A 26,191-nucleotide genomic window follows, 5' to 3' on the forward strand; every position below is an offset into this window, starting at 1 on the left:
GATGGTATATTGTGCTCAATGGATGATGTCCCCATCTTCAGGGGAATGGATTTGATGATGGTTATCAAATGAAATCCAAATTTAAAAAATGTCTCAAATGAAGGAACTGATGTTACCTTCCAAGTATTAAGATTCCAAATCTCAAAATGTCACTAGCATTTGGTTGGAAAGATGATTCTAGACCTGGGGCTTATGCATATAATGATACCATCACACTTGCAAAGAAGAGAAATGCAGTGAGTTGAGCCTATGCCTGTGATTTAATGAAGCGATGGATCCGGGGTCAAAACAAGAATAGCTCTCATCCTTAAGCATCTACTGGGTTCCAGATGCCATGTTTGCTGCTTGTCAACATCTGTCAAGCATCAAGTGAACAAGTGATTCAATTCACTTTTCATAAAAGGACTTTATACTTCTCATTCGTATCTTGAAGAAGGAATTCCTTTTTCCTCATTCTCTTTTCTCTGCAAACTCTTTGCATGCACTAAGAATCTAACAGTAAACAACTCCATTCATTTCCTTGTGAAACTTACATTTTTGTAAGGGAGGCAGACGTTATCCCAGTTATGCAATCAGTTATTTAAATAAAGGGGCGATTGATGCCACAAAGAATAAGTCCAAGAACTTCAATAGTAGGTAACAAAGACATCCTGAATTAGTGTGGTAGTGAAGGAAGTGGCCTTTGAACTGAAATCTGAGAAAGTCAAGAGACAGGTAGGTAGGAATCAGCTTTTGCCGAGAGTGGAGGCTGAGATTTTTACCTTCAGACCAGTAGGGAGCCATGGACGTATTGTATATAGAGCAGAGTCTTGATCAGACTGTCATGGTCATGATGGCTGCTGTATGGTGAATGTGTTGGAAGTGGTCAAGATTAGATGAACAGAGACAAGATAGACAACTTGGAGATGCCAGGCAAGATAGATAACTTGGAGATGCCAGAGACAAAATAGACAACTTGGAGATAGACAACAGGAGACAGGGCTGCTAAGTGGTCCTAGAGAGAAGCTGCTAGATATCAGAGATGTGCAGGGAGAAATCCACAGGGTTTGGAAAGTGATTAGATTGGGTGGGAAATGAAGGAGAGAGAATTGTCTAAATCTGAGTCCTAAGGTTCGGCTTCTACCATTAGATGAATAGCAGTGCAAAGTCATAGAGATAGTTGGTGGAGAACCTCACACAACTGATCAAAGGGCCTCATTCTGTGAACTACAAGACAATTCAAGGGACGCATCCTCTGCCCCCCAAGTGAGGATATATCACACAGAAATGGGGGATGCCTCATGCCCATCAAGGGCAGGGCTGATGCAAGTCACCCGTTTGGGGCAGAAAACTAAAAGCTAAGAACAGTGAGGAGCCTTGAGGCTGGAGACCCTAGTGCACAGAGGCCATCTGGGCTGCAGGGGACTTGTGGAGCCCAGGCAGGTGCAGTGGGAAGCTGGTTAAAAGTAGCACAGCTGTGTGCAGAGACAGGCAGTATGGCAGGACCTGAGGATGGGCCCTGAAGAAAGACAAAGCTGGGTTTGAATCCTGGATCTGCCACTCACCAGGTGAGTGGATTTGGGCAGGCATATCAACCTGTCTGAGCTTCCCATCTGTATTGGTCCATTCTCATGCTGCTGATAAAGACATACCCAAGACTGGATAATTTATAAAGAAAAGAGGTTTAATTGCCTCACAGTTCAGCAAGGCTGGGGAGGCCTCAATCATGGCAGAAGGCAAGGAGAAGCAAAATCATGTCTTATATGGCAGCAGGCAAGAGAGCATGCACAGGGGAACTCTCCTTTATAAAACCATGAGGTCTTGTGAGACTAATTCATATCATGAGAACAGCACAGGAAAGACCTGTCCCACCTCCATGATTCTATTACCTCCTACCGGGTCTCTCTCACAACACGTGGAAATTATGGGAGCTACAATTCAAGATGAGATTTGAGTGGGGACACATCCAAATCATATCACCATCTGTGGAAGGAAGATAACCTTAGCATTAACCTTAAAGTGAAGACTGGATGAGATGATGGGGAGAAGAACCAAACACGACAACTCACAGGTGATGGGTGTTCAATGAACCTGCTACTGTTGTTATCATTATCATCATAAGTGGAGCAAACATCAAACCTAACACCAAAGCAAAGCAAAAGTCAGGGCGGCCCCTGCGGAGCAGTGCAGGCTTTAGGGTAGCAGCAGAAAGGAGGCAGGCAGCGGAGACTGAGCTCCGGTGTCCCTCTTTTGCTTTCACAAAGCTTCAGGTTTCTGAACAAACCACAAGCACTCAATCTGAATAATTATAGAAAGTCAAGGACCAACCTCTCACGCTGCAAAGCAGCAACTGCTAGTAATGAACCATGAGTCCACAGCCAATCATAGTCTGACCTTGGCCACAGCCAGAGCCAGTAGGCTTTGTTAGGTCTGGCTTGCAGATTTGTTTTGTTTGGCCTTCACACTGTTTTTTTTTTTGTAATTAGTAATAAACATTTAACATTTGGATTTGCCACATTAAAATGAGAATTTTCTGCTTCTACTGAGAGACCAGAAGATCTGACAAAGCTTGAGTTCACATGTCAACAGGGTTGGAGACTCCTGGACCTAAAGGGTGGCTGTCTCTGAAAAGAGACACCTGCTCTCCGAGTCCCCAAAGTCCTAGGGTGACTCTTAATGGTTTCTGTATTTTCTTATACCACCCCTGCCTCTCTGACCTTCCTGAGTCCTGTAGCCTTGAGACTTTTTGAAACCTTTATCTGAAGCAATGGTTATCAACTATGTTCCAGGTAGAAACACTGTTTCTCTTTAAAGTGGATAAAGCATCATTAACATGGACCATTGACAGTATTTTCCAAGTCTTAACAGCCATGCACAAGGACACACGTGTGCTCATGCTAAGCAAAGCTTATTGACGAGTTTTCTGAACTTTTTCTCCAATAATGTTCTTTAAAGTCTTAAGCTTGTCTATACTAGAATCTGCCGTCAGCAGCAGATCGGGCTCACATTTACATCTTTGGGTTTTTTTTTTTTTTTACATCGAAGGCATCTATCTTTCACAGTTCTTCTCCAGGTGTTTTGCCACCTGAATGCTTCTGAGATGCACTTGGCCAAAAGTTCTGGTTCAAAAGAATCAAAAACTCTTCTAGGCCCTGAGGGAAATGTCTTTCGACAATTCCTTTTCTCCATTGTCCCTTGATGAGCACGGGAGGAGGTAAAGAGACACATAGGAAAAAATCTACCTGTTCTATTAAAACAAAACAAAATAAAACAAGGCTGAAAAATAGTAGACAGGGAAGGTATTTTGCCCCAGCAGCAAAATCAACTACTTGTGGAATTTCATTTACCAGAGGAGACAGTGTTTTCTTAAATATTCTGTACTGATTAGCTGGCAAAATCTCAAATATTTTTTAACACAAGATGTCTTTGGTCAATAAATACCAGAACTGAAATGTCCTGGGGGTGGCGATTTATGATCTAAGCACAAGAAACACACCCATAAATCAGGCAGAGAAAGCTCTCAGGTAGCCGAGCAGGCATTATGCAGATCTCAGCAGAGGCCCAGGAAGGAAGCCTTGGGGTCCTGGCAGGGCTGAGCTCATATCAGCCTGTGGGAGGAAGGGACGGGCTTTCGAAGGCTCCATTTCTTCATCCACAAAGGAATGAACACTTTGGCTTTGCACTGTTGAGTTCCTCTTTTTCTAATCATTGGAAATTTTTCCTTTTCTATTGTTCACAGACATTTGCAAAGACAGACATGTTGTGAAGGACCTGGGGAACCAGGGTGAAATTGTGGCTGGCACACTCGGCTGTGTGACCTTGGGCAAGTCTCTTAAACGTTCTAACATTTTGCATCCTTCTCTGAAAAGTGAGGATAATAATACCCACCATACAGGATGACTGTGAGGACTAAATCAGATAATGTTGTGAAATGCTTAGCACAGTGGCTTGCAAAGTTTCACTTATAGATAACATTTATTAAAGTGCCTGGCACCATGTAGGTCTTCTATAAATTACCCTTAGCCCTTTCCAATGTGCAAAGTTGAGGGAAAATGTGGATGATGCTCTATAATAAATAGTAGCTTCATCCAGATGCAAACTTGACTAAAGCTTTTTGTGGTTTATCTTGATATGGAGTCCAGTTCTGATAATTGGGCTTCTCTTGGGTCCCAAGATCCAGTTTCACCTTGAATTTGGTTTGTTTACTCTCTGTTCCCTCCCAGACTTGTTCTCCATCTCTGGCTTTTTCAACTCTGAGTCTATGCTCTCTTCTCCTCCCTCCCCTGGCCTCCTCACCCCTCCTTTCCTCTTCCCTGTCCTCCCCTTCTTTTCCCTTCCCCTCCCTTCCTCTTTACAGTTTAGTCAAAACACTCCCTCGTTGTCTCAAGTGCTTCCGTGGTTTAGGTTACTGTCTGTGTATCCTGATGACTCCAAGGCACCTGTAGCTCCCCCCAGCCCTCTCTTCTTGGGATAGACAGGTAACCCAGGTACCCCTGTCCAGACAGCTCTTCCACCTGACATTTCCACCAGGGTATGTCACAGGGGTCGCAAATGCAACGTTACCCACACATATCTCTGGATCCTTCTTTACCATTCTCACAGTCATGTTCAGCCTCTCCCATGTGCTGGGCCTTTTGTAGGATTTGGAGGAGGCAGCAGTGAGAGGTCCCGGTCTGGACTTGGTGGTGCTCACACCTGGTCCACCCCTGTACTCATCATCTGGGTAAATGTCCCCAGTGACATAACTGCGGCCCAGGTTAAATATCTGAGAGGCCATGCTGACACCTTCCTCTCCTGCATACAAACTTCTCCCACGTCCCGTGGACTTTACTTCCTAGATACCCTTCATGTTTGTTTATTCTGTCCATTTCTATGGCCCCATCCTATTTAAAACCACTCGCTTCTGTCACCTGGGTGACTATGGCAGGCAGCCTTTCAGTGGAACGCTGCGTTTCCCCAGCCACAGCCCACAAAGTACGGAGAATAACTAAATACACAAGCCTGGTCATGTAATCCCCCTGCTCAAAACTCCTGCGGCTTCCCAAGGACTTCGGCATAGAATCCAATGTCTTAACCATCTTCCAAGATGCCTCCCCGTTCAGACCCCTGCCTCCATCCCTGGTATGTCTCCAGCTTCCCTTCCTGCCCCTTCCACACTAGACTTTATGTTTTCTTTTTTCTTTCCTTTTCTTTGGAGATGGAGTCTTGCTCTGTCACCCAGGCTGGAGTGCAGTGGCTCGATCTCAGCTCACTGCAACCTACACCTCTTAGGTTCAAGTAATTCTCCCTGCCTCAGGCTCCTGAGTACCTGGGATTACAGGTGCCCAACACCATGCCTGACTAATTTTTGTATTTTTAGTAGAGACGTGGTTTCGCCATTTTGGCCCAGCAGGTCTTGAACTCCTGACCTCAGGTGATCCGCCCACCTCGGCCTCCCGAAGTGCTGGGATTACCACCGCACCCAGCCGACTTTATGTTCCTTCGTGTTTTCTAATATGCTGTGATCCCCTTTGCTTCCAAACTTGCTCTGGATCAGACTTTCCACTGCCTGGAAGACCCTACCCTGACTGTTCCCAGTTCCTGGCTCAGGAGTCAGCTGAAATGAGACCTTCTAATAAGATGTTTCTGAGACTTCCTACCCTCGATACATCCCTTTGTTCTACACTTCCACACCACCCCCGACTCTTTCTTAGGAGCTCTTTAGGCACTTGCAATTGTTTAATGAGTTCTAGGATGCGATGGAGTCCCGAGACAATGTCTCTTCAAATGTGCTCCAAATCACTTGGGCAGTAAGCCTTAGAAAAATGCAAAGTTGGGGAATTCCTGGGAGGTGGGGTCTGGAATTTTATATTTTTAACAAGTTCCACAAGTGAATCTAAGCACAGCAAACTCAAAGCGCTGTTGCCGTGAGTGCTTGGCCCACGGGACGGGGGTGATTTCTTCTCTGGACTCAGAGATGCTGCAGGAAGGAAAGCCTGCACCCGGCATAAGCCCTCAGAACATCCTGGAAAGCTTCTCCCTCCTCAGGTTCTCTGCTATTACTGCATGGTTCAGACATCCAGCTGTCTTAAGATCACTCGACAAGCACGTATGTCACAAAACGTGAACAGTGTTCTAGAAGTGTCAGCACGAGCGTCCTTCTTCTTTCCTATCCTGGGGGGTCTGCCACTTAGATTCCTCTGCTTGGACATTCTTCTGACACATGCATAAGCCTCATGGACAATAAAGTCCCCCTATCCAAGTTATGGGTCTGGAGGAGGCAAATGGAAAAGGCCAGTCTTTCCATCTATGAAATCTGACTACCTTTCAAGAATAGTTACATCTGTGACATCTATTCTACTGTTTCTTTGAACAGCTGCTTAAATCTTGGTGTAGCACAAAATGCAGAGATGGTCAAAGCAGACATTATTTGGTGATTACATGACCCTGGAGAAGTTTCTTCATTTCTCTGGCATTCTGATTTCTCTTCTGTACAGAAACAGGTGGAGCACTTACCTGGAGGGGGATTGAAACGTGCAATGGTGCTGGACACAGGAAAGCCTCTTGAGGATATTCACCGCCCTCCCCGCCTCCCTCTCTGCCAAGTGCACATCGTATCTAGCATCCATAGAGGCCAGCTCCTCTCTGACAGTGACCTCACTCCTGCCCCCAGGTACATGCTACAATCATCTTTGAACCAGGCAGAAGCACTCCTTGCTGTGGTAAATTGCTCTATCAAATGCTTATCTCATTTTATCCTCTCTTGAAGATCAAAAGGACTCATAGCTTCATTTTCCGTAGAGGAAATCTAGAAACCTAGAATTGTCCATTTTTTTCCTGTGATCAATTAATGATTTATCAGGATTCAGATCGTGGCTCTACTCCTTGCTAGCTGTGTGATACGGGGCAAGAACCCCAATGACATCCCTGCAAACGTCAATCATGTATCTGGCGTCAGGCGCTGGTTGGAGTGTTTGGCTGACTCTTCCCCTTTCCCTCACTTTGCAATGATGGTCTTGATTTTACAGGGGCAGAAAAGGAGGCTGGGTGGAGTAAGCCTGTGGTCTGAGCCTCCACTCCTGGGAAAAGGCTGTGGGACAGCAGAGTCGGCAAGTCTCTGTCACTCTCTACCACAGTGGTTGCCTTTCTAAGCCATAGTTAGTCTCATGTGGGAATATAGTGAAATTTTATAAGCAAGGCGATGTATGGGAAATACTTACCACAGCACCTGGCCTTGGTGAGTGTCAGGGCATGCTGCTTGTTATGTCTTAGGCTCTGCAGGTGCTGAGAACTTGGGCATTTCCCTTCACCAAGGTGGCCCACTGATGGGAGTGTGATCATCGGCTTTGTTCCCTGCTTATGTGGCCCTGGCAGCTCCTCTTGTGGCCTCCAGCCTTGCACTAGGCTCCTTCCAATGCATCCAATCCTACTGAAAGCGACTGATTCCCGTGGCTCCCACAGCTGGTCATGGGCCTTCAGTGCTTGCCTCCACACCCTGGTTAAGAAAGGCGTGGAGGGGGTGCTCAGTGAGGAGCTAGTGTTGGGCTGGGCCCCCAGCCTGTTGCAGGCACTGTGGAGGGAGCGGCTCCTCCAGGGGCCCCTCACCTGCTGCACCTCCCCACCAGCCCCTAACTCGTGCAGGCTCCTTGCAGAATGGGCTCTGGATCTTTCTTCTCCATCTCAGCCTGGGCCCTCCCTGCTCCTCACGTGGGGTAATTTGACAGCCTTCTGAATGGCTCCCTACATCCAGGCTCTAGAGCAGGGGTCAGCACATGACAGCCTGTGGTCAAATCCAGCCCTTAGTCTGTTTTCATAGCCCTTGAGCTAAGAATATTTCTACATTTCTAAAGAGTTGTTAGAAACCAACCACATGACAAAAATAAAGAAGAATATGCAACAACGACCGACTGCAAAGCCCTTTACAGATACTGTTTGCAGACGCCTGCTCTAGACCACTCTTCATATTGACCTTCTCGCCCAGCCTCAAGGTCTTACCCTGATTCCACCCAAGGTCTCACATCCTGTCTCTACCCTGCTTAAAAATCTTTAAGCCATGCTGTGTGCAAAAAAGGCACCCTGAAGGTAGTCTAAGAAGATCTGGATTCAATTCCCAACTCTGATACTTATTAGCTGTGTGACCCTCTTGAACCTCAGTCTCTTCCTCTGTGTAATAGAGTTAACAGGGCAAACCCAGGAGGTTATTTGGGGCCCTGATGACTTTGAGGTATGAAAATGCACCCTGAGATACACAGAGCTATTCAAAATATGCAACTTCATCATAACTGTTTTGTCCATGGGCAGTGTCCACACCCCAGAGCCTGCTGTAGACTCTGTCCCCAGCTGAGACCCAGTTTGCTTTCCAAACCTCACCCCTGTGACTTTCCACATGACATCCCAACCCACATGCCGCATGGCTTTGCTCTCACCCTGCCTTGGTTGAAATGCTCTTCCCAGTATCAACTTGCATTTGAGCCCTACCTGATCTTCAGATTTCACACCCAGCTCAGTGGCAGATGCCTCTGATGTGTGGATCCTGCAATCTGCATGGGGACAGTTAGAGACATGGAGATGGGAGGAGTCTTCAGCAGTCAAAGCACTTGTTCTCCAGCCCGAGAAGGCATTAAACATTTCAATCTGTGCGCTGGTCTTAAATCTTCTCCTCTCTCTCTTTCCTTTCTCTTCCTTTTCTTTCCAACACTCCAACATGAAACAGTGCCTGCTGTGCAGTAAAAATATTTTGGCTGCCTCCCTTTTAAAAACGTTCTAAGAATACACAGAGGCATCCACATACACACCTGGTAGGCTCTGGTGATTGCCTTCCAGGTGACAGAAATAAACTCTGAGCTTGTGCCCCTCCTTGGGACCAGCGTGGGGAACTCCTGGGCCAGCCTTCCAGACAGGCACCTAATTAAGGGGCAGCAGCATTTGATATGGAGCAAAAATTTGCCCTTTTTGCTGACCATTCTCAATGCTGCAGAACTCTCAATTATTTGCAGAAATTGGAAGACGCAAGATGATGTAAATAAAGGTAGAATATGATTCATGCTCCTCTTTTGTGTTTTAAGATCTACTCAAGGAAATAAAAAATGTTGAAACTCTTGCCTTTTTTAAACCCTAGGTTTCTTGCCTGAACTCAAATAAACTTTTGTTTCACCCAAAGAGAGGCATCGTGGGGTCCTGCAAAATCATTAGGTGGGGAGCTAGCAAGGTGAGGTTCTCATTGTCACCTGCCACCACCTATAACAAGTCCTAGGTTGTCTCTGAACCTCAGGCTCTTTGCTCAAAATTAGGGGCTTTAATTAAGTGACCCATTAGATTACTTCTAGCTGTAAAAATCTGTGGTAGATGAGCTAGAATTGTTAGTATGATTTAAGGCATAATATGGGTTTAGAAATAGTATTTCTTTTACTACTAATAGTTATAACTTTGCAGGATGATGCCTACAGTTCTCATTCAATAGACTTTTTTTTTCTTTTCTTTCTTTCTTTTTCTTTTTTTTTTTTGAAGCAGAGTCTCACTCTGTCACCTAGGCTGGAGTGCAGTGGTGCGATCTCGGCTCATGGCAACCTCTGCCCCCTGGGTTTAAGTGATTCTTGTGACTCAGCTTCCCAAGTAGCTGGGATTACAGTTATGCACCACCACGCCCAGCTATTTTTTTTTTTTGGCATTTTTAGTAGAGATGGGGTTTCACTATGTTAGCAAGGCCGGTCTTGAACTCCTGGCCTGAAGCGATCCACCTGCCTGAGCCTCCCAAAGTGCTAGGATTACAGGCTTGAGCCACCACGCCCAGCTGACTCTTTTTAAATAAAATTATTATTATTATTATGTGATACAGGGTCTGGCTCTGTCATCCAGGCTGGAGTACAGTAGCACAGTCTTAGCTCGTTGCAACCTCCACCTCTTGGGCTTAAGCAGTCCTCTCACCTCAGCCTCCCAAGTAGCTGGGATTATAGGTGTGCACCACCATGTCTGGCTAATTTTTGTATTTCTTGTAGAGAAGGGATTTTGCCCTGTTGCCCAGGCTGGTCTCCAACTCCTAAGCTCAAGGGATCCTCCTGCCTCGGCCTCCCAAAGTGCTGGGATTACAGGCTCCCATGACTCATGGCCCCCCAGCCACATTCAATAGACTCTTTACACTGGGGTGGGTGCTGTGGCCACAGCAAAAGGAAATCTGCATTTATTTATACAGTGACCAAATGTTTATGACCTGCCATCGTGGTTGGTATGTGAGAGTAAAATCATTCTCATTTTATGGAAGATAACACTGAGACTAAGTGAAGTTGGAATGACTATTCATACTCACATCTATAACACTAGCTCATTCTACGTGGCTCATCTTAGGGCCCTAGTCTCAATAAGAATTCCCATAGTAGGCTTTCAACTTACTGATTCTTCAAGTCATTCCTAAGTGTAAAACAAGTTATTACTTATGATGCATTATTAAATAAAGTGAGCTATTAGGTTGGTGCAAAAGTAATCATGATTTTGCCATTCGTTTAATGGCGAAAACCACAATTACTTTTGCACCAACCTAATATTTTGGATTGCAATTATTTCAATATACCACTTCATATGATATTTTGGGACTGCCTTTGAGTGAGCTCTATGGCTTGTATTGTGCCTCAGTAAAGCCCCGTTTAGAACTCCTCTGTAATTCAGTCTTTCAGAAAATCAAGACTCTTTAATAAGTCCCCGATTTGCTCATTCTTGCACATCATTCGTCACTATGTTAAAGAGGCTTTCATGATCAATGTGTTTTGGAAATATGACTAAACAACGTAAGGTTAGTGCCTTTATAGCAGGGCCTCTTGCATCCTGTAATGCAAGGGTATGTATCTGAGATCTCCATGAGGGTGTTGCCATTTGCTGCTTTTACTTTTCCTGAAGTTCTTTTACTTTGGAAAGTACTATCATGGAGTGTCTGACAGCACTGGCATTCACAGAAATCTGTGTTGCCCCCAGTTAATCTTAATTTCTCTCATCGGCACTGTATCTGTGGGGTTTTTCTGCAATGTAAAATAGAATAATGACTATTTGTTATATTTTAGACACTTTATGGATTCCAAAGCATTCATCTCATACGGTTCTTAAAGCCATCTTGAGAGATGGATGTGATTACTCCATTGTATTCACAAAGCAGTGAGGATTTTAGTGTAGAATGGTGTACCAAATAAATACTACAACTTTTCCCCACTTCTCTGAACACATAAGGAAGATGGTAATAATATTAGTAAGTCATACTAACTGCATAGCAGGGCCCTGAAACAAGAATGGGCAATCTACAGATACCAGAAATGGAAATATTTCCTGGAAAGGAGGGTGCTTGGGATGATTACTAGGGGCTGAATCACTGGGGCCTAAGAGGGTGTCGGGAAAAGAGCTGAGAGCCACGCACAAGGCTGCATCGAGGGTTTCAGGTCCTAGGAGGGGCAGGGGACCACATCTGGCAATCTAGTGTGGCAAAGGACAGCAAACCTGCAGTGGGGACTGAAAATCTACCCCCACTCATTTCTAGAGTCTGCAACTGCTCTGTGTCTGCCTACCGAGTGCTGTGGCTGAAGCCCTGGTCCTGGAACTTGAGAAGTGCCTTCTGCATGGGGTAGGGTCTGGAGCCACCATAAGAGTAGGAGCTGTCTGGAAATAAGTTCATCATGTGGGTTTGGGGCTGAACTTAGACATGTACAGAACCTTTGTTTATAGCCATGATAATGCATCTTGGGGGTTCCTGGAATTCAGAGAAGGGAAATCACCCAGGGTGGTGATGACCTCACAACTAAGAATTACACAACACTGGAGGAAGACAGAGCCCAAGTGAGACAAACAAAAACACAGCACAGAGGACTATATACCTGGTGAAAAGAAGCGAACTTAGAGAATCTGAAATGACATGTGAAACATTTTTTGATATCCTGAAAGAAAGGAGAGAAAGCAACCATGGCAGGAGGAATGAAGGCTCTGGAGGAAAAGAAGTCTTGAAATAATAACAGGAAGTTAGGGAAGGCAGTGATAAATTCCATCTATAAAAATACATTTTTGGGCCGGGCGCGGTGGCTCACACCTGTAATCCCAGCACTTAGGGAGGCCGAGGCGGGCGGATCACGAGGTCAGGAGATCGAGACCATCCTGGCTAACATGGTGAAACCCCGTCTCTACTAAAAATACAAAAAAAATTAGCTGGGTTTGGTGGAGGTGACTGTAGTCCCAGCTACTCGGGAGGCTGAGGCAGGAGGATGGCATGAACCCAGGAGGCGGAGCTTGCAGTGAGCCGAGATTGCACCACTGCACCCCAGCCTGGGCGACAGAGCGAGACTCCGTCTCAAAAAACAGAAAACACATTTTTGAAAATCACAAAAGTACCTTTAAAGATGTGCTGGACAGACGAAACCTCCAAGATCACAGCAGCACAAAGAGAAAACACATTAGAAAAGTTAGGGGACATAGAAGGTGGGTGGCCCTGTGACACAATTTCAGTGGGGTTTCTAGGAAAAGCAAATGAATAGAAGAGAGCACAGGAGACCTCTACAAATGTGCCACGTGGATATTCCAAGAACTGGCTGATGTCATCTAGAAAACACACAGATACACACAGACAAACACAGACATACACACACATTTTCTGCAAAGGAATGAAAATGAACATTGGCATCATTTTCTCATCAGGAATATTAGATGACAGAATAATAATTAAGTAATATATTCAAAGAGAAAACAGTTTTCTGTCATAAATACTTTACTCATTCCAGGTAGTTTTCAAGAGTAAGTATCATATAAAATAAAGAAATTTAAAGACATAGACAAACCAGCACATTACCACAGACCCTCTCTGGAAGAACAACACAACCTAGAGCCATCGTCAAACCATGGCCCGTGGGCCAAATCCAGCGAGCACCTATTTTTGTATGGTCTTTAGGTTAAAAATGGATTTAATTTTTTAAATGATTGAAATGAAATCAAATAAGGATTAACATTTTCTGACAAATGAAAGTTACATAAAATTCAAATTTCGTTGTCCATAAGTGAAGTTCTGTTGGAACATAAACATGCCCTCTGGCTTCCCCGTTGCCTGTGGCTGCTTTCCTGCTACAAGGGCAGAGCTGAGAAGCTGCGACAGATGCCAGATGTTTGGCAAAACTTGCACTATTTATTATCTAGCCCTTAACCAGAAAATTGCCAATCCTGAAGGATGTACTTTAGCAAAAAGAAATATGAACCCAGGAGAAAGGAATTAGATGCTGAAAATGAAAGTAAATAATTTTTATTGAGTCTATTATTTGATACATGATGTAATAGTGATTAATAAAAATAAAATGTAAAAACAAGCTGGAGCTAAATTTTAGACAACAATGAAATGGGGAGGAGAGTTATTTGGAGGCAGTGGACTCTGCAGATTTTCTTGCTCAGGAAGATGCCAAGACACTGATGATAGCTCTGCCTTCCAGAAAAAGCACTTAATAGGTGACTTACATTTTTTGAGAGCCATTAATAAATTAATAAATAAAGAAAATGCATAATTTCCAAATGAGTAGAAATAAAAAAAAAACTGCTTAAATGAAATTTCAATCATCTAACAGAAGGAAAGGGGAAAAATTTAAAAAAGGGAAAGTAGAGTAAACAGAAAACATTAAGAAGGCAGAAATAAATCCAAAATTTTAATAATTCCAATATAAAACAAGTTAAACTCATCAAAAACAGACCTACTAAAATATGGCAAAATGCTGTTTATGGGAAACACATATAAACAAATAACTCCGAGGACTGAAAATGGATGAGAAGAGATATTCAAGCAACATTTTCACCTAAAGAAGGCTGGTGTGTCAATTATTAACATCTAAAAAAGAGAATTAAAAGGGAAAAAGGGACAACAATGCTACTTGTTGATAAAAGGACTAATGTATAAGTTATGAACTTTCAGAGCCCTTTAAAAATGTAGAAACTATTTTAGCTGACAGCCTTTACAAAAACAGCCTGTGATTTGGATCTGAGTAGCTTCTGCTCGTGGTTGTCTCAGGGTTGCAAGTGGTGGCTTCTTCAGTAATAGAATCTTCATTCTAAGAAGAACGAAATAAAAGAAAAAAGAGAAAGAAGGAGAGAGAGAGAGAGAGGGAGGGAGACAGGGAGGGAGAGACAGAGAAAGGAAGAAAGAAAGAAAGAAAAAGAAAGAAAGACAGAGAGGAGGAAAGAAAGGAAGAAGGGAAAAAGAAAAAAGAAAACATAGAAAGAAGGAAGGAAGGAAAGAAAAATAAATATAAATAGATAAATAAATAGCAGTTGCTTCGGCAAGGGTGTAGAGGACACTCAGCTGTCTTTCTCAATAAGTGAAATAAGCCAGGCACAGAACATTGCATATTCCCACTTATTTATGGGATCTAAAAATCGAAACAATTGAACTCATGGACACAGAGAGTAGAAGGCCGGTTACCAGAGGCTGGGAAGGGTAGTTGGGGGCTGGGGAGGAGATGGGGATGGTTGATGGGTACAAAAAGTAGTTTGAATGAATAAGACCTAGTGTTTCATAGCATAACAGGGTGACTACAGTCTGTAATAACTTAATTGTACATTTAAAAATAACTAAAATAGTGTAATTGAATTGTTTATAACACAAAGGAGAAATGCTTGGTGGGATGGGTACTGCTTATTTCACATTGCATGCCTGTATCAAAACATCTCATGTATCCCGTAAATATATACACCTACTATGTACTCACAAAAAATGAAAATTAAAAAATAAACTTAAAAACTCAAAAAAAAAAAAAAAAAAGATTTACCCAGCTGGAATTTTTAGATGCACATCCTCCTTTGTCATTTATAAAAACAAGAACTAACCCCAAATATAAACCCAGAGGTGGTCAGAGAGTGAAACTTGACTTGAGACAGATGATGTGGGGTGGTGTGCACAGGCTGCTGTTCGAGTCCCAGTTCCCCACCACCCTTTATCCTCCTCTGGTGCTTGCAGACACAGCATTTTCTCACTCAATAGCAGTTTCCTTGCTTTTTGGTTATTTTGTTGTCGTTGATTTCTAGTTGTGCTGTGACCATGGTTTGCATGATGCCCATTTTGGGAGGAGGGAGGAGGATTAGACTTAGTACAGGATCAATTTCTATAACTCTTCCATGTGTCCTTAAAAAGAGCATATAGTACACGTTCATGCATCTATCAGTTACACTACCTGAACATCCTGGTATATGTGCTGTACATCAGCATCTCAATAGTGATATTCAGTCCTGTCATATATTCTACTTGTGTTATGACTGTTCTGTCATTTTCTGAGCCAAGTGTGTTAGAGATTCTTGCTTGTGTTGAGGATTTGTCCCTTTTTTGTGGAGGTTTTGCCAAGCTTTTGTTTTCTATGTTTTGGGAATTGTATTATTAGGTACTAAAAAAACATTCTTTCCTCCCAAGATCCACTCGCTACTTCTTACTAACATAACCTCTACATTACTGGAAGGAGCAATGTGCCTAACTTGGAAATTATATTTTCTTCCAAGAAACAGAAAATAACAAATGTTGTAAGGATGTGAAGAAAGCGGAACCCTTGGGCATTGCTGATGGAAATATAAACTGGTTCAGTCACCAGTGGAGAACAGTATGAGGAGGTTCCTCAAAAAATTAAACATAGGGCCGGGTACAGTGGCTCACGCCTGCAAGCCTAGCACTTTGGGATGCCAAGGTGGGCAGATTACCTGAGATCAGGAATTGGAGACCAGCCTGGCTAACATGGTGAAACCCCGTCCCTACTAAAAATACAAAAATTAGCCAGGTGTGGTGGCACATGCCTGTAATCCCAGCTACTCAGGAGGCTGAGGCAGAATTGCTTGAGCCTGGGAGATGGAGGTTGCAGTTAGCTGAGATCATGCCACTGCACTCCAGCCTGGCTGACAGAGCAAGATTCTGTCTCAAAAAAAAAAAAAAAAAATTAAACAATTAAACATAGAATTGCCATATGATCCAGAAATCCTACTGCTGGGTCTATATATCCAAAATATTGAAAGTAGCAACTCAAACACCTATTTGTACACCTATGTTCATAGAATCATAATTCACAGTAGCCAAAATGTAGAAACAACCTAAATATTTGTCTATAGAAGAAAGAATAAACATAATGTGCTATATTAATTCAATGGAATATTATTCAGCCTTTAAAAAGTAAGGGAATTCTGACACACATTACAACATGAATGAACCTTCAGGACATCAAGCTAAGTGAAATAAGCCAGTTACAAGAGGGCAAATACTATATGATTCTACTTATATGCAGTATGTAGTGTAGTAAAATTCATAGAAGCAGAAAGTAGAATAGTGGTCCCCAGGGCCTGGGGAAGGGGGACAGTGGGACTTAGTATTTCATGGGCATGGAGTTTCAGTTTGGGATGGTAAAAAAAGTTCTGGAGATAGGCAACGGTGATGGTTGTACAACATTGTGAATATACTTAATGCCACTGAACTGTACATTTAAAAATAACTAAAATGGTAAATTTCTACTATGCATATTTTATCACAATAAGAAAGTTATTAAAATTATATTTCCCAATATCTGTAGGCAAAAATAATTGGATGGGACTTTGAGGAGGAATGGGACAAGTCGTTAGGCACTCCTTGGCTTCTTACCATTTTTTTTCCTCTGCATTCTCTTGGAACAGTGGGGTGTGGGGGTGGGCTGAGGACGCCCTGTTTCCTCGTGCACACAGCAGGACACCCACAGGCCGGCACTTGGCTCGAGAGTCCTGGATCCCACCCTGACATGAAGGACTATGGACGGTTGACTCAGATCTGCCTTCCCTATGTCAGAAATCCTTCATCATGCCCCAATTTCATGATGCGATTTTACTGGAATGTAGCAGGAACAGCAGTGCATTATAGAATTAATTATATTCAGCTTTAAGGCCTGTGACTAATTGATATGCAGCTCTAAGTGTGATGCCTGGAGAGCCAGTATTGCAGCACTGTGTGTGCAGGGCCAGGGTGGAAGAACCACACCCCCACACCCGGCCATTTCTGCTTATTCTCTTCTTCCCTCCCTGACTCTTTCCCACCATCCACTCCTCTTCACCTTCACATTCCTGCTGCCCTCCCCGTTTTCACAGGTGAGAGATCTTTAGCCCAGGGAGGTGGTGAACAGCCCCAGATGACACACCTTGTAACAGACAGAGCTGAGATGCAGACACAGAGCTATCAGGCTTTGAATTGCCTTTCTTTCTGGATCTGCTCCCCCATTCAAAGAAAACATCTCCTAGACTCTGTCTTAGGAGTCTGCTCCTTTTCCTGAAAAGGACTGCTCAGGAGAGTATTAGACGATGAGGGATTAAAAGACTGTGTAACTCCAGGGATTTGCACTTTTCTTCCAGTGGGAATTTGTACGTCTGCTCAAAAGCTTCCTGACTGAAATAAGTTGCAGGCAGCAGGCTTTCCCCATGCTCCCCTAATCAACCCATTTTCCTAATTCCAGGCCAGTCCTCTCTGACAGGTTCCAGAATCTACCAAAAGTCAAGGAGCTCTTTTCTGCAATTTTTGGTTCTCCTCAAATAACAAAGCTTTTTTTCATTTTCTTCTCCCCTTTTCCATTGACCGGCTGCATCTTATTTGTCATCTGAAATTCTCTAACCTTATTCATAAATCGTGAAATATGCATTTATGGAAGAAAAAAATCTCTTCAAAGCATTGTGCTATTCACTGGGAATCCCGAGATTAAAAAAAGGACAAAGTCTTGATTCTCCAGCAATTCATAACTCAGTGTGATATATAAACAGATAGTGATAATTAATATTTATTGGAGGTTTACTATTACACACATTGCCATTTAGTCCTTCACACACTGTAACCTCAATTAATCCTCAAAACAAACAACTATATGAGGAAGGTATTATTATCAGCCCGATTTCAGGGATGTGAGAGTTGCAGGCGAGCCAGTAGGAGGTAGCGGCAGGCTCATTCCCTGATCTGGGGACGGCCAAAGCCACACACTTAGCGTAGGCAATAAGCCCACTTGCATTAGGGTGTGATGCTTGCCATACTTAATGGACCTCACGACGGAGGATGGTGTCAACTCTACCAGTGACGTTTTAGGGCAGCCTGCCCAGAAGGGGGTGCAAAGTAAACTGAGTCTTGAATAATGAGTCAGAGTTCACCAGGGAGAGCTGGAAGAAGGAGGGAGAGGGGACAGAGGAGGCAAAGACCTACAATCACTGTGCAGCTTGGCATGTTTATGCAACTACACGTGGTTTAGCATTGCAAAAGCTTATAGCAAGTTGGGGGCAAGTGGGGAGTAGGAAGGAAGAGGGAGGAGTTGAGAGTGAGAAGCCAGTGGGGCCAAGTCAGGGGAGGTCCTGCAGGGACTGGGACATCTTCCCGTTTGAGACAGGAAACGCAGACATGTTTTCGGCAGGGGTTGGTGTGATGTGTTTGTGGCTGTTTCACCTTGCCAGGAGCAGAGTAGGTGTTCAATTCATGTCTGTGAAACAAACCTATTTGCTCTGGAATCATCTCTGAGTTTTCAGTTTAGATTGTTCATTAACACAAAGAACTAAACTGCAGTAAAAGCCAACAATGTGTCTATTACATGCCCATGTCTGTTTTAGACCATTCACAGAATAATTATCAGGATGGCTAACAATGGATGATTTATTATAAATATCAGCTTTGCTGCTTGTTAATTCAGAACCAAAATATTTGCCCATTTCCATCCCAAAGGGAGAAATCTAGTTAGTTTGTTCCCCATATTATAACTATGAAATTAAATTAAATGAACTGAATGGATTGCATGGGGGTAAATAAACTATTTAATATAATTCACACGATGAAGAATAATACTGAATACATCTATAGTTGGCTAAATAAACCAATTAACTATTTTCTCTTTAGACAGCACAAGCCAATAGTGCAGCCACAACAAAAGAAAAAAAAAAAAAAACAGAATAAGAGAAAAAGAACTTGTCTTAATTAAGTGTAATCCAAATCTCTCTGGAGCCACCATCCCTGGGCTTCAACTCCTTTGCCCTCTTGGGTAACTCGCACATTGGCTTCAGGTATGCCTCTTTCTTGTCTTCCAGGGTTTTTTGGTTTATTTTTTAAATCACAGATGGACAGAAATAAGCTCGTGAGGTTCAATATGATGTGGTCTCATTCCTCTAGCAGACACCTGGAAATGACAAACTGTGGGGAAAGGGAGCGCAAGTTGACCTGTAAGTATATCAGCAAATGGTGGGTAAGAATTTAGGGTTTGGGGTCAAGTAGATCTCAGCTTGAATTCTTTCTCTGATGCTCATGGCTGGGTGATCTTAGGCAGGTTACACAGCCTCCTTCAGCCTCAGTCTCCTTAGTTCTAAAATGGGAAAAGCGACTACTTCCTGTGATGATGGTGAGGAGTAAATGAGACGGAATTTAAAGGCGTAGCCCAGTGGCAGGTACCCAAGTGCTGCATGGTTGGTGCTTCCTGCCTGCTAGAGGCATTAATCTGCCTGTGTTCTTAGAGTTAGAACTAAATTCTTTCATCCACTATTTACTGAGTACCTACTGTATGCTTGGTGTTTGCCTCGAGATAGGGGGTGGTGATAGGTAGATAAATGGGATCCCTAAGAGCCTATAGTCTAGTGGGTAAGTCAAATTCTATCCCCATAGGTAACAGAATTGGAATTTGATAAGAATGGGTGGAATGAGGTTTTAGAGCTGAGCTGGGCTTCACATTAATGTCCTGGCTTCCAGAAGTCACTGACAGCAAGGGTCTCAAAAAGCTGTAGACATTTTCTGACTGTAGTTTCAAGCTCAATAAGCCAAGTTTCTGCTTTTTTCTGAGGTCGATTCTTAGTACAAATGAAGCTGATTGAGAGTAAGCTAGGGTTTTATGAGCACTACTTCCGGTTGGCCAGGGGTGAGTATCAGCAGAGAACAGCGGGAGGGAAAGGAGTGCTTTTGCTAGGAGAGGCGTCCTGCACCAGTGTCGGGGTCCTGGGCCCGTGCAGGCTTGGCTTGGCACTACACGGCTTTCCCCTCTCTGGGTCTCAGTTTCTACATCTGTGAAGTGGGGGTGGGGGAAGTTTTCCTCCAGTTGTGAGACTCTGGAGCTATGAGTGCAGTTTGTTGTTGAGAGAGAAAATTAATTAATTATCTATTTATTGGACACTTTTTCAACACTGACAGTACCATGAACTGAAGTTGGTGCTGGGGTACAGAGAGATTGAGCCCAAAGGGTCCCCAGTCCAATGGGTGATAGAGAAACCCAACTGATATTTTATGTAAGACTTGGTGAGTGCAAAAGTAACGTGCAGAGCCAGGGAAGTTGTAGCTGTGGGGAAATGGGACTGACCCCAACCCTGGACTAGGGATGGGGGGTTGAGGAATCTGCAGTCTCTGGAGGAGCTGAAACCTGATATGAATCATCAAGGACATGAACGAATTAAGAAGGTAAAAGTGCGAGTCTGCCTGGTGTACAGTCTGAGCTGGGGGGTGAAAGCCGTTCGGTGTTGCTGAAGTTGAAAGAGACAAGGACACAGAAAAAGGCATGGTCAAAGTGGGGAAGGACTTTCTAAATTTTGCTAAGGAATGGGACTGGTGCAGGGGGACCCTAGCAGAGGTCTAAGCAGGGAGAAAGGGCCACAGAATTAGATGTGCATTGAAAATACATATCTCAGGAAAAGTGAGTTTGAGAGGACTTTATTGGAGAATAAAAGAACTGCTAGGATTGATTCTACCTCTTTGCTATTGTGAATAGTGGTACAATAACCATACAAGGGCAGATATCTCATGGAATCGACCTAAGTATCCATAAATGGATGACTGGATAAAGAAAATGTGGTATGTATATATATATATGTGTGTGTGTGTGCGCGTGTGTGTGTATGCGTGTATTCAATAGAATACTATACAGCTATTAAAAAGAAAGAAATCATATCAGCAACATGGTTGGAACTGGAAGCCATTATCCTAAGTGAAACAACTTGGAAACAGAAAGTCAAATACTGCAGGTTCCCACTTACAAGTGGGAGCTAAATAATGTGTACTCATGGAGTGTAGAATGATAGACACTGGAGACTCAGAAGGTGGGATGGGGGAGGAGGATAGCGGATGAGATATTACTTAATGGGCACAATGTACATTACTGGGGTAATGAACACCCTAAAAATTTGGACTTCACCACCATGCAATATACCCATGTAACAATACTGCACTTGCACCCGTTAAATTTATTTTTTAAAAAGAGCCGCTGGGAGGTGATAAGAGAGTGAACAGTAGTCGGAGTGGTGTGGGAAAGGGCTAGAGTTAAGAAAAGTTTAGAGATAAAATCTTTAGGATGCTAGGAATGCAGGACACAGAAGAAGGTCCCGACTTTCTGTCCTGAGCCACGATGGATGGGTATCCTCTGCAGAGTCACAAACCACAGGGGACAGAGGCCACGGGAGGTGACAGCTCCCAGCTGGAACTGCTGATGTAAGAAGCCCACCAGCCTCCAGAAGGGAAGAGGATAAGCATCAGGTGCAGAGCTCAGAGGGAGGCTCCAAGGCAGGAGATGCACATTTGGCAGCTGAGATGGCGCAGGAAAGTGAGGGAGTCTGATACCCTCACTTGATTTAAATCTCTGTCTTCAAACAGAGAGGAAAATCAATCACAGGTGAAGATGCAGCATTTGATTGAAACCTGACAATCCCCAAATAAAATACCCTGTGTATGTGTTGTCCTTTCTCCCGAGCTTTCTCAACTCCACATGGATGTTCATGACAGCTTGTCAGAGGAGTTTCTCCAGAAGAGCTGATCTTTTGAACACAAAACACAACTTGGTTCAGTAGATTGTGCTAATTGCCCTGAGATACCCTGCCGACTTCATCTGTCCAATGTCATTAGAGGGAAGATAATGAATTTTAAAAATCTGAGGTCACTCAAAGAGGGTAGCCAATGGTTGTTTCAAACTTTGTGCCTTGGCATCCCCTCTCTCCAATATATTTGTTTAGAAGTTTTTTCTTTGGAAATATATATTGTTGTTTGCCTTTGTTTTCAATTAGGGAATAGGGTGATTGTGTAACTTTGCTAGCTCTGAAGGATGCCCTGATATAGATCATTATCCTAAACCTGGTCTTCGAGACCTCACACTCTCATCTTGCTCCACCTACAGGTTCTCACTAGTCTGTTTAACCGTATGCCTTAATCCTGCCGGGTGAGAGGAGCTCATTACCTGGCCCAGTGAACTGGGAGATTTTGGAGGGCCGGACAGGCTGGAACTGCTCCCCTCCTTGTCTCCTCCAAGCCCCACACAGGTCTCGCATTGACAGGTGCTCAGCAAGGTTTTCTGAGACTAGACTTGTTTTCCTAGAACAAATCACATCTTTGCTCATGCAGTGACCCCCCACTTGGAAGGCCTTCCTCCATCTCTGCATTTCATTCCCTCATTAAAATCCAGCTCCAGTTACCTTTCTCTGAAAGCTGTTCCCAGTGCCCCCAGTGGTGAACACTCTGCATGTATCCTTCTGTACCGTGTCTCTCTAAGTGTTTCTGAGTAGTGGGCTATGCAGTGTATTCTTTCTGTTTCTAAACCAAGCCTTACTGTGCACAGGACTCAGCTTAGGGCTTGCGGGCTTTTGGGTACTCCTAGAAACATCTCTTGAGGCATCAATTTCTTTCCCATTCTCTGGGCCTTGCAAATACAGAGTTTCCAGCACCAAGTCATTGCAGGCCACACACCATCAAAGGGTCACACCGGCTTATGATGGGGAGTACCATCCTCTCTTAGGGCCTTGTTCGTATGATATCACATCTTCCTCACTTGGTGCACTGCTGGCATTTTGCAGTCAGCATTCACCCCAATACAGCATCTTGGTTGAAACCGGTCAACTGGTTTCCACACTAGGATACTGGTCCTCTAATTGTCAGTAAGGGAACCTTTTCTCCAGTCTAGGACACTGTCCACTGACATACAACAAGTGCACAATCAATGCACGTTGGGTCGCTCAGGCTATCACAATGGTTTGCATATAATACAGATATGCCAGGCAGTGATATGGTGAAGTGGAATGAACAGAATTTGAATATTGCCTTTGCCACTGAATAGCTACATGACCTTGGACATGCTTTGAGGGCTGCCCTAGAGGTATAGAACTGGCCTAGACAAGGGAAGATTGTTTAGAGTTTAGAGACCCTGCTAATTATTTATGCAGCCACCATCTTATATGTCATGGTGCCTATATCAGAGAGCCGGCTAAGTTCCATATCCCAGCTAGGTTCTAGAAATAGAAGCATGGGTTAACTTTTTTCCTTACCATGAAAGAGCTAAGTCTATTGGAAGAAACAAACATATAGACAGGTAAATTTCCACCCAGTGCGCATTGACTAAATGGGTTGGCCCATCTCATATTGTAGAATACAGGGCCAGTGACATTCTAACCTATTAGTTGAAGTTGCCCCTTTTATTTGGCCTCCACAAACATAGTGAGAACAAGGTGAGAGAGTGAGTCAGTGGCTGGAGAAAGACTCATAACGATGACTTTTGTCTTTATAACCTGGGTGGCCATAAACAGGTTACCCCATGATACCGTTTGTGTATGTCCCCACCAAAATCTCAACTTGAATCGTATCTCTCAGAATTCCCATCTGTTGTGGGTGGAACCCCGGGGGAGGTAATTGAATCATGGAGGCCTGTCTTTCCTGTGATATTCTTGTGATAGTGAATAACTCTCATGAGATCTGATGGGTTTATCAAGGGTTTCTGCTTTTGCTTCTTCCTCATTTTATCTTGCTGCCACCATGTAAGAAATGCCTTTTCCCTCCTGCCATGATTTGGAGGCCTCCGCAGCCATGTGGAACTGTAAGTCCGATTAAACCTCTTTTTCTTCCCAGTCTTGGGTATGTAGTTATCAGCAGTGTAAAAAGAGACTAATATACCCCACCTCGTGGAACCTGTTGTTTCTTCTGTGAAATGAGGATCAACCTTCCCATTTATTTGAAGAATATTTGCTCATGTTTCCGAAGCACCTGGTCTGCAGTGGACCTAGAGGAAGCACACCGTGAATGCTAGCCATGGTTCAGGTATTCTGGACTAAAGGGTCACCTTTTGGAGAGATGGGAAGCAGGCATCCCACACAGGAGGTGATGGCCTCAGCCCTTATGTTCTTCTGGCTGTGGGACCAGAAAAATTGGAGGCCTTCAGAGGGCTTTTCTGATTTTTGCTCTTTCTCTAGCATGAAGTGCAGAGAAGTTGTCCTCATCACCTATAAGTCCCACTTAGAGTCTCACTAAGTCTCCATGGGTTCCTGTGCATTTTTGCACTCAAGGGAAAAAGTGAGAGTGTGCTGCAGTGACACTGGATATCTCCCAGTCCCAGATTGCTCCTTGACTGCTCTTTCTAGGTGAGGGTGCCCATTCATGGAGATACAGAAGTCCCTGGGCATGCTCAGAAAGTGGTCTGCTCAGATATTCAGTGCCCATCAGTGCAAGGACCCCATGCCAGTGGCCACACTGGGAATGGAGAAATGGTCTGCAGGTTTGCACTGCATTTGACTTCTGGAGGTGGCAGAGACCTACACTTGACTGCCCACCCAATCTAACAGGCTACCCTGAGCTTGAATCCCCTCTCTCCTGGGTCTGACCAGGGATCATTCAGCCTCACCTTGAATATTCCCGGAGAAGAGGAACTCACCAACAATGGAACAAGCATGCATTGAAAGAGAAATGTCAAAATCATCTTCTTTATATGCCACCAAAACCTTTATTCTTGTAACTTCCACAAATTCATCTTATGTACTAGGAAAATTACTAAAATTTGGACTCTGAAATTTGCCAGCCCATTCATTTCTCCACATGATAAGTGTCTTAAAGACAGTGGAGAGCCTTATCTCTCTTTATATTACCAGCTGACAGAAGAATGGGCAACACTGTTAACAAAGCCTGTGAGAGGGAGTATTAAATGAATGAATAACTGTGAGAGGCAGTATTAAATGAATGAATAACTTGTTGATTGACTCCACCTCTGCAGATTTCTTGGTCCATGGTTGCATACTAGTCACACAACCTCTCTGAGCTTTCCTCATCTGAAAAACAGGAATACTCTATTCCCGTTATAACATTCTTCCATCCATCCATCCATCCATCCATCCATCCATCCATCCATCCATTCAATTATCATTACCTATTTCTATGTGGTAGGCTGTGTGCTACACACTGGACATTAAATGGTGAGCAAGCCAAAATGCAAGTAGGATGGTTGAGAATTTCCCTGTGTCAGGGAGATAAAACCAGTGTACCCCCATGGAGTCAGGAGAGTGACAGGAAGGTCAGAAGGTGTGAGCAAAGCACCCTGCAGACCACCTGCTGCATGTACACCTGGAAGAATTTTAGTTCCCTTCCCTCCCTCACACACACATCCCCTCATCAGATGTCTGGAGATCTCAGATATCAGTGATTAGAGAACAATCACTACCATATCCTTAAATCTCTGTGTCCAGAATGTGGGCAGAATAGCCAAAGGGAACTACCTCTGATGGGTCTTTGGCATGTGCCAGAAAAAAGCTGCCTGGGGCTTTGTGTAGGTCATAGCTCACAATTTCTCCAGGGCAAGCAGGGCACAGAGGCCTCCCTGATGATTCCCTATGATGCCACCTCCACTCCTGCCTCTCTGCATCCTTGCCCTCCTTCATTATCTTCATTTCCTCATATGTTATATTACTTCTTCATTTTATTAGCTTCTTGTCATGTATAACCACCCATCCTCTCTCCCACCTACATACCTCTCCACATTTCACTTTTCTGCTTCCTCTCTTAGAAACAGTGGAGAGCTGGAATGGTGCATCTCTTGCTCCTACTGCATCCTGGATGCTTAATACAGAGACTGCCCCATAAAAGGTCTTCATTAAAGATTTATTGATTGAGCAAAGAATCCACAGTTCTTACAATTGTTACTCTTATTCTATGGTACTTATACCCTTCACTCAGCAGTTCTCCTGAATCCATCTCTCAATCTTCCTGGAAGCACCCCCACCCCCACCTGTGGCCCCAGGCAGAATTCAGCAGGCTGTGCACCACACCATCCTTGCATTCTGTGTGCATCTCAGTTTCAGATCTTAACATACATGCCTGTCTCCTCCATCCCATTCCCAGAGCTAGATCAGGGCTTGGTCCTGTCCACTTCATGCTGAACAGAGCTTAGCTCATGGTAAGTGATGAATAAGGATGTGCTGAATGAATGAATGAGTGAGCAGCCTCGTTGGAATTCAACTTTGGAAAAAATTGGAAAATGTCTGGAAAGACTTAATAGAAGAG

The 26,191-nt window shown here is 43.8% G+C and overlaps 1 protein-coding gene across 1 annotated transcript; it reads right to left on the reverse strand.

Moving 5' to 3' along the window:
* Nucleotides 1–5,805: 5,805 nt before the first annotated feature.
* LOC129487185 (testis-specific protein LINC02914-like) lies at nucleotides 5,806–11,675 on the reverse strand. Its single transcript, XM_055287800.1, has 3 exons — nucleotides 11,502–11,675; nucleotides 7,179–7,453; nucleotides 5,806–6,474 (listed from the first exon to the last, which is right to left on the reverse strand). Exons 1-3 carry the CDS (start codon nucleotides 11,609–11,611, stop codon nucleotides 6,311–6,313), a joined length of 549 nt encoding a protein of 182 aa, XP_055143775.1. The 5' UTR covers nucleotides 11,612–11,675; the 3' UTR covers nucleotides 5,806–6,310.
* Nucleotides 11,676–26,191: the final 14,516 nt, after the last annotated feature.

The sequence above is a fragment of the Symphalangus syndactylus genome, chromosome 8 (genome assembly GCF_028878055.3).
Source record: "Symphalangus syndactylus isolate Jambi chromosome 8, NHGRI_mSymSyn1-v2.1_pri, whole genome shotgun sequence".
Taxonomy (NCBI): Eukaryota; Metazoa; Chordata; class Mammalia; order Primates; family Hylobatidae; genus Symphalangus; species Symphalangus syndactylus.

Coding starts and splice junctions, on each gene's coding strand:
- LOC129487185 (XM_055287800.1), bottom strand. CDS start 11,611: ATGATGAACTTATTTCCAGACAGCTCCTACTCTTATGGTGGCTCCAGA. Junction 7,454..11,501: donor GGCTTCAGCCACAGCACTCG/GTAGGCAGACAC, acceptor TTTCTTAACCAG/GGTGTGGAGGCAAGCACTGA. Junction 6,475..7,178: donor CACCAAGGCCAGGTGCTGTG/GTAAGTATTTCC, acceptor ATCCCCCTCCAG/GTAAGTGCTCCACCTGTTTC.